Source organism: Sycon ciliatum, chromosome 2, assembly GCF_964019385.1.
Source record: "Sycon ciliatum chromosome 2, ocSycCili1.1, whole genome shotgun sequence".
In the NCBI taxonomy this organism is placed as follows: Eukaryota; Metazoa; Porifera; class Calcarea; order Leucosolenida; family Sycettidae; genus Sycon; species Sycon ciliatum.
This window is the reverse complement of record NC_088644.1, coordinates 23,677,158-23,687,365: the sequence shown is the minus strand read 5'-3', so window position 1 is coordinate 23,687,365 and position 10,208 is coordinate 23,677,158. Positions and strand designations below refer to the sequence as shown.

The 10,208-nt window shown below is 49.9% G+C and overlaps 1 protein-coding gene across 3 annotated transcripts in view; it reads left to right on the top strand.

Annotated features, from left to right (window-relative positions):
• The window catches only part of LOC135809295 (uncharacterized), a 37,037-nt gene extending 27,050 nt beyond the window's left edge, over positions 1-9,987 (top strand). For all 3 annotated transcript variants that reach the window (XM_065322621.1, XM_065322619.1, XM_065322620.1), the window contains 7 exons: positions 4,093-4,328; positions 4,961-5,107; positions 5,895-6,281; positions 7,339-7,391; positions 8,152-8,474; positions 8,890-9,130; positions 9,425-9,987. In XM_065322621.1, the coding sequence (XP_065178693.1) occupies positions 4,093-4,328; positions 4,961-5,107; positions 5,895-6,281; positions 7,339-7,391; positions 8,152-8,474; positions 8,890-9,130; positions 9,425-9,539 (1,502 nt within the window). In that variant the 3' untranslated portion in view covers positions 9,540-9,987. The remainder of the gene's footprint in view (positions 1-4,092; positions 4,329-4,960; positions 5,108-5,894; positions 6,282-7,338; positions 7,392-8,151; positions 8,475-8,889; positions 9,131-9,424) is intronic.
• Positions 9,988-10,208: the final 221 nt, after the last annotated feature.

Below are 10,208 nucleotides of genomic sequence, written 5' to 3'. Positions count from 1 at the left end.
CAGTCGCATAAGCTCCTGCTGCCAGTCTTGTACTTTCCCAGCTGTATAGCCAGCGATGAAATCCGGTGTCCCTATAGCGGCACCCAGGTAGCGTGCTCCATCCGTGACCACTTCAATGCCAGTTCCTGCAAAGACACTGTGGGCCAGGTTGAGCAGGTCAGGCTTGACGAGGAGGAGAGTCTTCGAGGCGTTGACATGGTAACCGTAAGGTTTCCCGGTCTCGTCCACATCATCCCACCAGCGTCGAAGGGCCCGTAGCTTGCCTGCACCACTTGAATCATCGGCATACCACAATTGACGGATGTCGGCGTGGGTTGTGCGGAGTGTACGTACCAAGCTAGTGTACGTACCAAGCTAGTGTACGTACCAAGCTAGTGTACGTACCAAGCTAGTGTACGTACCAAGCTAGTGTACGTACCAAGCTAGTGTACGTACCAAGCTAGTGTTCGTACCAAGCTAGTGTACGTACCAAGCTAGTGTTCGTACCAAGCTAGTGTACGTACCAAGCTAGTGTTCGTACCAAGCTAGTGTTCGTACCAAGCTAGTGTACGTACCAAGCTAGTGTTCGTACCAAGCTAGTGTACGTACCAAGCTAGTGTACGTACCAAGCTAGTGTACGTACCAAGCTAGTGTACGTACCAAGCTAGTGTACGTACCAAGCTAGTGTACGTACCAAGCTAGTGTACGTACCAAGCTAGTGTACGTACCAAGCTAGTGTACGTACCAAGCTAGTGTACGTACCAAGCTAGTGTACGTACCAAGCTTTTTTTTTTTTTTTCAAAGAACTGTCATGGATTTTTTACTTTCGCTTGTTTGAATCTGCAAGATGACGTAGACCATGGTACCACTATCAGGATTTTTTTTTTTTTTGATTGAGTAATTATACTAAAAATGTTTGGCACCTATGATCAGGGGATGGCCCACGCCTGGTAAAAAAAGTAAGTAATTAAAAAAAATAAAAAATAAGAGGTTCTGTGTTCCGGCTCTCCGCCTTCTCCGCGAACATAAGAGAACTAGAGGAGAACAAACAAACACAAGAAGCAAGAATGACACGAAAAGCAGAAATTATGAGAACATGGTATAAATGAGCACGGCCATCAACCTCAACAGGGGATAGCCGCCTCGGCAACAACAAGAGCAGCTGAGTCCGCGGCAAAGACCGGTGCATAGAGCCGCCTAGCACCCCTCAGGCACATCACACTGGATCGGACCAGGGCAAAGCTGATTTGACACCGGATCGAAGCCATCACGGCACTGTAGGCCTCTCCGGTCTTGTCGGCGATGAGGGACGCTATCCTCTTGTACAGAGAGGTGGCAGATTTCCCCATGCCTCCCGTAGTGGAGAACACGGCGGGAACAAAGCTGGAGTGTTCCACTTCTCGGATTCTCTGCTCATAGGCACGGCGCTTGGCTTTTTCGTGACGGGTGTAGCTAGCAGCAAGTGAGTTGAGGCGATTCGAGGACGCAAAAGGGTTAAACACCCGGACATCAATGTAGGTGCGCTCGAACCGCCCTCCCCAAATGCCACTAGCCACCACGTCAAGGCGGGCTTGGTCGTCGCCCACAGCAGTACGGTACCGGAGCTGCTCTCCAGTGAGTGGCTGCAAATGTGGCTCAATAGCCACCTGGTGGCCAACACGCTTCGCAAGGCGAGCTGTCACATCGCGTACTTCGTTGTGGCGGAGGGTTGGGAAACCGCCTAACGGGCAGGAGAGGGCATGGCTGACGGTGAACTGCTGTCCACAGGAACATGATGTTGGCAGTCGTACTGGGTGCCAGCCATACCGGAGGTGCACAGCATCGCGGAACTCAGCCTTCGTGAGGGTGAAGCCGTGGGCCTTTAGGGGCCGGCACGTGAGCCAGCTGGATGCCCCCCGCTCCGAAGCAAGGTCGATGGTACGTTGAACCTCTGGAGGTGCGGCAGAATGCAGAGCGACGGCCTCGGCTTGGAGTGATGTCTTTGCCTTCGCCCTCAACAGCTGCTTGTTCTTCCGCACTTCCTGCAGGGCATCGCCAAGCGTGGCAGTCTGCTGCTGAATGCGCCGCACCAGGGGGCCAACGATGGTCTTGGAGTGGGCGTACTGGGCCCCGAGGGAGGCAGGTGTGATGAGCCCCAGACCACCATGTCGACAAGGCAGAGCCAGAAGCTGTCGCTCATCATCGTTGACGGTTCTGCCACCTAAGAGAGCGGGGATGAACTTGTTTCTGATGGAATCCTCCAACGGCTGCATGTACAAATGTAGGTCAGCCATGACTCGAGACAGGAAGGACCATTTGCTTCGCAGGCCGTGAACAAACGCTGCATATGCAGCTTGGGGCTGTGACGAAGTAATAGTGCTGAGCGACATCACCTCCTCTACCCAGGATTGAACCTTGCGCTCCATAAAGCAGCGGGAGAATTCTGCTGAGCCAAGCGCGGCTCCCAGATGCCGACATCCATCTGTGCGGATGTCAATTCCAGTTCCAGCAAATATGCTGGTGGCCTCATCCAGAAACTGTGGCTTGACAAGGAGGACAGACTTGGTCGGGTTGAGGAAATAGCCGTATGATGGACCACTCTCGTTGAGGCGATCCCACCAGATTCGTACTGCTTGCAACTTGCCTCCTGCGGCAGAATCATCCGCAAACCAAGACTGCGTGGCACCGTCTGTTGCTGCTTCTTCGATGAGGGGGAGAACACCGAGAGCGTACATCGCCATAGCGACCGGGTCGCCTTGGGTGGTACCTTCGCTGGACTTGATACACTCACCGCTCACGAACAGATTGGCCGGCTCTCTGTATGTGTTGATGACTGTCGGAGCTAAGGACGGGCAGGTGTGTTGGATGTTCCGCATGCATACTTCTCTGTTCAGACAATTGAACGCATTAGTTGCATCAGCCAGTAGGATTGCTTCCGTGTCATCCAGCTGATGGAGGTCATTCATGGCGTGAATGGCTGCTTCCACACCTCCGTCTTGGCCAGCACATAGTTGGAGACTTCCGGCTGCACGTTGAATTTCGTCATTCGTGATGGAGAGGATGGCTTTCCCCATGATCCGGCGAAGGACCTCACCTATGCCGATGGGCCGCACGCCTGGCTTCTTATCAAGGGGAATCAGGCGACAGGCGACGTAGGCTTCCAGGCTTGATGGATGGACATAGGTCGTTGCTAGCCGTCGTGCACATGCTGCAAGTGTACGTACCAAGCTAGTGTACGTACCAAGCTAGTGTACGTACCAAGCTAGTGTACGTACCAAGCTAGTGTACGTACCAAGCTAGTGTACGTACCAAGCTAGTGTACGTACCAAGCTAGTGTACGTACCAAGCTAGTGTACGTACCAACCTAGTGTTCGTACCAAGCTAGTGTACGTACCAAGCTAGTGTACGTACCAAGCTAGTGTACGTACCAAGCTAGTGTACGTACCAAGCTAGTGTACGTACCAAGCTAGTGTACGTACCAAGCTAGTGTACGTACCAAGCTAGTGTACGTACCAAGCTAGTGTTCGTACCAAGCTAGTGTACGTACCAAGCTAGTGTACGTACCAAGCTAGTGTACGTACCAAGCTAGTGTACGTACCAAGCTAGTGTACGTACCAAGCTAGTGTACGTACCAAGCTAGTGTACGTACCAAGCTAGTGTACGTACCAAGCTAGTGTACGTACCAAGCTAGTGTACGTACCAAGCTAGTGTACGTACCAAGCTAGTGTACGTACCAAGCTAGTGTACGTACCAAGCTAGTGTACGTACCAAGCTAGTGTACGTACCAAGCTAGTGTACGTACCAAGCTAGTGTACGTACCAAGCTAGTGTACGTACCAAGCTAGTGTACGTACCAAGCTAGTGTACGTACCAAGCTAGTGTACGTACCAAGCTAGTGTCCGTACCAAGCTAGTGTCCGTACCAAGCTAGTGTCCGTACCAAGCTAGTGTCCGTACCAAGCTAGTGTACGTACCAAGCTAGTGTACGTCTTGTCAGAATATGTGCTAAGTGAGTTCCACTGTAGTAAGTTGTAATAATTCCACTCTAGTAAGTTGTAATAATTCCACTCTAGTAAGTTGTAATAATTCCACTCTAGTAAGTTGTAATAATTCCACTCTCTATGTATTCTATGCAGTGGATGAGACTAAGCAGATACTTGCTGAAGAAAAGGAAACGGAGCGACGTGAAGCAATTGCCCGGGCTGAGTTAGAAGAAGAAAAAAGACGAGAGCTGGCTGCTTTGTATAAAGACCCTCCTCCTGCACCTGATCATGACCGGTGGACGCCCATTGATCACCACAACATTAGCTATGATGAGCTAGTGGTCGAGCGGCGCAAGCAACATGTGCGCAGCTTTGTCAGGAAGAACATGGTAAGGATGTCAGGTGCACAGGCGGCTTGCTCACATTTCCTCTAAGGTATCTCGTGTCGATTTATACCATACCCTGTTAACCCTTCTTCTGTTAGCGTGTCAAGCAGCTTGCTACACCATCTAAATATTCCGCTCTTTTTCTGACCTTGTTGCGGGCCACGTTTTTTTGTTGCTGCGGAACTGGTGACCTGGCGCAAGGTTATGAACGTAAATCCTGCTAAAGTTAATTGGGGTTTTCAGTCTTTTATAACCATTCCAGTTGGCCTGGACATGCACATTGGTTATTTCGTAGCTGGGGGAGTACCCACACATGTGGAAAAGTCAGACTGACTCTCTCTCTCTCTCCCTCTCTCTCTCTCTCCTCTCTCCTCTCTCTCTCTCTCTCTCTCTCTCTCTCTCTCTCTCTCTCTCTCTCTCTCTCTCTCTCTCTCTCTCTCTCTCTCTCTCTCTCTCTCTCTCTCTCTCTCTCTCTCTCTCTCTCTCTCTCTCTCTCTCTCTCTCTCTCTCTCTCTCTCTCTCTCTCTCTCTCTCTCTCTCTCTCTCTCTCTCTCTCTCTCTCTCTCTCTCTCTCTCTCTCTCTCTCTCTCTCTTGGAGACTGTGACATGTGTATTGCATCTGTACTGTACTGCAGGAGGCTACCGGGTTGAGGAACAGCTACACGTATCGCCCAATCATCAGGTCAACGGATTCCTCCGTTCATGGACAGCACGTGCACACGTACAGCTGCCAGAGGCACAACCGCAATGCCAGCCGCAAAATTGCGTTCAGAAAGAGCAAGGTATTGTGGCTATTCCGAATTTGGCTTTGTTCGTGTGAGGCAGAATATGCAGGCGTAAAACAAAAGGGAGAGAGAGAGGACAGGGGATTTTGTATGAAGTATAAATCCACCCGCCCAAGCATGACTGGAGTGGTCAGTTGAATACAGTAACTGACTCGTGTGCAGAGCGACACTCTTCGCATGCAGGCTTGTATGTGCATGGTGTTGAGGGCCAGCCATTGATGTTGAGGATCCCGTCGTCAGCATTTGATATTGTTGAACAGCATTGCACGGTGTGTGTGTGTGTGTGTGTGTGTGTGTGTGTGTGTGTGTGCGTGTGTGTGTTGGCAGGGGCGTCGCACACGGTACGGTCACTACGGTATTGACCATACCACTATTTGCCCCACGTACCCCGTGAATCAATAAAATGCACTGATCTGGGCTCTAAATTTCCAAAATTTTCGGCTCAGCCACCTCTCCTCCACGAGTAAATTGTACTTCAGATGGCTGACCGTACCACACTAAAATACCTTCCGACACCACTGGTTGGGGGAAGGGACGGGGTAGGGGGGGGGGGGTGGAGGGGGCAGGGTAGGGAGATGATAATTGTGATACTGTTGGTCACACTGACCGTTCCTTGCTGTGTATCTGACTTGTCTGTAATCTTTCAAACGAATCAGCTGCATTCGTGTTTGTGCTGACGGTGCTGGTGCTACACAAGCTTTGTGCTCATGTCTGCCTGTTTGTCTATCCGCCTGTCTGTTCCGTTTGTCCGTACACCTGCCTGTATTTTCTCTTTCACTACTAGCGTGAGCGGTATGCAGGCAACAAAGTCATTGATCGTCAAGGCATGGGGAGTGAGAGTGGCAAAGAGGTGAAGGAAATGAACGGCCAGCAGAAAAGAAATGCCACAAGCGATGAAACGGGAGATGTCACTTGTATGGAGAAGAAGGCACGAGCAGTGCAAAGTTTGGACGATGAATCCTCTTCGGATGAAGAGCGCACCGTGCCATGTTCTGCCGTCTTTCTGACAAAAGACTATCCGTATGGAGAGCTGGCGCCTACACTACGGCCTGAGAAGAAACAAAAGTGGCTGACAGGCGGTGGTTTTCATACGCTGCCAAAGAAAACCCTCAAGGAGATGCTACGCACGGTGAAGCAGGTGGACCCATATCGCACCAAGGAACTATCAGAGGTAATTCTCCCTATGTACCGTGTGTTCTGGAATTGGGACCGGTCTATTGTGTGAATCCTTCTCAAATCCGGCAAAATTTACTTAGGGCTCACCAACTACTATAATACCTTGGCCAGTAGTGCTGGAAATAGGGTACACTCACAACAGTGTCTACATGGCAGTTGTATCAACATGTGCTATACATGAAAGTATTATGATAACAGCATGGTTTCAGACCGACATTATCAGGGCTATTGAGATACACAGAACAGCGCGGGCAAGCAAGGCTAGCTAGTCGCTTGCCTACTTTTGCAATCATCATTCGCAATCAAGGTGCAATGAAGGTGTTGCAGGCTGATGATTGCGAATGCATGAAACTCAGAGTAGTGTAGACTAACTATCCTTGCAAGTTGCCGGTGTTGTTCTGTGTATTACGTTCTGCCTCGGTGGTGGTGAGCACTGTCAGCACACCGGGTGCATCCTCCGAGGCAGGTCTATTGAGATAGTACATGTACATTGTGTGAGTTGTACCTCACAGCAAGTACTAGTAACCCACGTACAAGTTGATATGAGTACTCAGCGGCATCTGCACAACTTTCACACTGCGCACAGCCTACACACACCGTTGGACCTTTGGAAAGCCCATCGCCAAAGGCGATGATAGATATTAGGCGAGGCAGTAATTCTTGTGTCAGGATAAGTCATTCGGACGGCGAAAGTCACGGGCGCAGACACAGATGAATACTCTTGGTTGGGGCTGGCTTCCAACGGCTAAGCTCGCGCCAGTCCCTCCGGTAATGAGCAAGGTGGTACCAGTGCGCCTCCGAGATGCCGGTCAGCCTACACACACGCACGCATGCACGCACACACACACACACACACACACACACACACACACACACACACACACACACACACACACACACACACACACACACACACACACACATACACATATATACATACACATACACACACGTATAAACATCTACAGGGTCTAAAAACATTAATGATTATGCATGTTCTTGAGGCCGGTGTAGCGTTCACCTTCTTGTGGTGTGTGGTGGTGTTTATGCAGCAATGGATTGAACATATCCTACACGGAAACAAGTTTGTGCCGCCAGTCCAGAGGTAGGTCCTGTTTCTCATGACGTCATTCTCTTAGACCATCCCACTATACCTGTCTACCTGTCTGTGTATTGTATGGCAAATCCGTGGCTCGGGTGCACAGCACAATAGCAGGGGCGTCGCACACGGTACGGTCAGTGACTCACTACGGTATTGACCGTACCACTTTTGCCCCAGATACCCCGTGAATCAACAAAATACACTGATCTGGGATGTAAAATTCCAAAATTTTCGGCTCAGCCACCTCTCCCCCACGAGTAAATTGTACTTCAGTTGGCTGACCGTACCACACTAAAATACCTTCCGACGCCCCTGAATAGGTATGGGTATTGGCACAGTTGTGGTTAAAGCTATGACCTAGCATGGTCATGTATACTTGTCATAGTACACTGTCATTTACAACTAAACTTCATCTTTCTCCCCCACCCCCTCTCCCTTGCTTCTCTGTCTCTGTCTCTCTCTCTCTCTGTCTCTCTCTCTCTGTCTCTCTCTCTCTCTGTCTGTCTCTCTCTCTCTCTCTCTCTCTCTCTCTCTCTCTCTCTCTCTCTCTCTCTCTCTCTCTCTCTCTCTCTCTCTCTCTCTCTCTCTCTCTCTCTCTCTCTCTCTCTCTCTCTCTCTCTCTCTCTCTCTCTCTCTCTCTCTGTCTCTCTCTCTGTCTCTCTCTGTCTCTCTTTCTCTCTCTCTCTCTCTCTCTCTCTCTCTCTCTCTCTCTCTCTATCTCTCTCTCTCTCTCTCTCTCTCTCTCTCTCTCTCTCTCCTGCAGAGAGGTTTTCTCATGGAATAGCCGTGAAAAGGACATGGAGCGATATCGCCAACCACCAACAAACTTCGGAGCTCCCGAACCACCGGCTACAATTTACCTCGCAGGAGATACTCTGAGGCAGGAACAGGATGAAGACGAAGCATCTCGCTTTGAGAAATGGCAATCGGCAGTGCTCCCGTCCCATGACTTGTCTCGTGGTGGACAAGCGAAAACCCATCGTGTCGGAATCCAGTCAGAGTTGCAAACTGGACCTTCCAATCAAATTGATCGTGTGAAAGGACTCCGCAAGGATGGCGCAAAGAAAGCCAGTCTAAGATATTGCAGTGAGTTGAGAAATGAGTTATTGTACTGATATTGGACATGCATCATGAAGACCCGCGGCTTAGCCAAGTCCACTGAATCAGTAGGGGCCCGCGGTTATGGAGAACAAATAGCTTCGACATCTGAATTGTAGCGACAGAACTATTTGCAGTAAGATAGAGCGTGTTTTGATGACCATTCGATAGACTAAAGTACATAGAGCTACATATGGAGTCTTCAAACCTGTGTGGTCTTCACACCATTCAGCTGAATCCCAGTGCACACTTTGTCCCCCCCCCCCCCCTCTCCGCGCCAATTCCTGGTATCCCCATACAAAGCACACTCGTGTGCCGTGTCAGGATCTGAAAAAGGCGTTTTACAATACACTAGCCTACATTGTAACGTTATTTCTCTGCTTGTTGAATTCTTTGTGTGTAGCATCGAGTATACCCGCTCTCGGGGTTGTGCGTGACCCGTGTGTGGACACACTTGCTAACACTCTGGACAGCTCGCTGTCAGCGCAGACAATCAGAGCGGAGGAGGCAACCCTGCCAGAGCTCGGCGCCGTGGCAGGATACATGCCCGGTCCGGACACCCTGCATAGTATCAAGCTGCACGCCAACAGTATTCCACGGGATACCCTGTGCCGCGCTCATGCTCCTCCGCATAGTTCGTTCAGGTGAGTCAGTATGCAATGTACTTGTGAATCGGCATGTATCTTGTGTGTTTGCAGATTGCCTGGACTACAGTGTTGTGTGTTGTGAGCATCTAACCCTACAGCCTACAATGCTGCGCAATGAAATCCAATCGAATGAGTCAACTTTTCTATTTGCGCCCAGTGAACGTGCCCCCCAGTGTCCGCAGATATAGGGCCGGTCGGATTCCATTGAGCAGCACTGAACAATGATATGTTGTATGTACTTTGAAAGTACTTTAACTCGAGGTGTTGAATCATGTTTTCTTGTTTTCACAGAACCCACTTGCCGTACCCTGGTCCCCTCAGCAATGTACCAGTGCCTGAATGCGTCGCATCATCATCTGCACCACTGCAAGAGGAAGCAGCAGTGGATATTTATCGTTCAACCTGACGTGGCCTGTGCCTGAATTGCTCTCCCGGAACCGAACAAGTTTAGTCCAGTGTCAGAGTAGAGTGTCGTTTTTTCTTGACCGGATGTTATCACAGCTGTACTGACTCCACATGACCGGTCTGGACTGCACTACAATGTCATGATGATGCTGTATAGTGGCTCCTGTTGTTACTATCCACATGCCGTGTCAGTGATATTTTTGGATTGTTTCAAGTCATTCCCTGATACCCAGTGTTGTTTTCTTCGTACTTGAGTAGGCGGATTCACAGAACCCTTTTGTTATTATGAACTGATTCAGTCGCTGCTTGATTTTTGATTGAATAATTTCCAATGCTCTATCTTGAGTAGAAGTATCCATGTAGAGTTCAATGATTCTACACGATTTGTCAGTTTGGAGAAGTACTTCAAGTTCCGTATTTTCAACCTAAAGCTGTAAAGCTCTTTGAAACATCGTGTGTGTACTTGTGATGGTGATGTTCGGGTGAAACACAGTGTGGTGTTTTGTAGATCCCGGCGATGGCCTGGTTATCCATTGCTCTCTGTCGCCTTCCGTATTGTATGTGCTTGGATGTGTGTGTGTGTGTGGGGGGGGGGTGCATACGCATATGTGTGTGTGTGTGTGTGTGTGTGTGTGTGTGTGTGTGTGTGTGTGTGCGTGCGTGCGTGTGT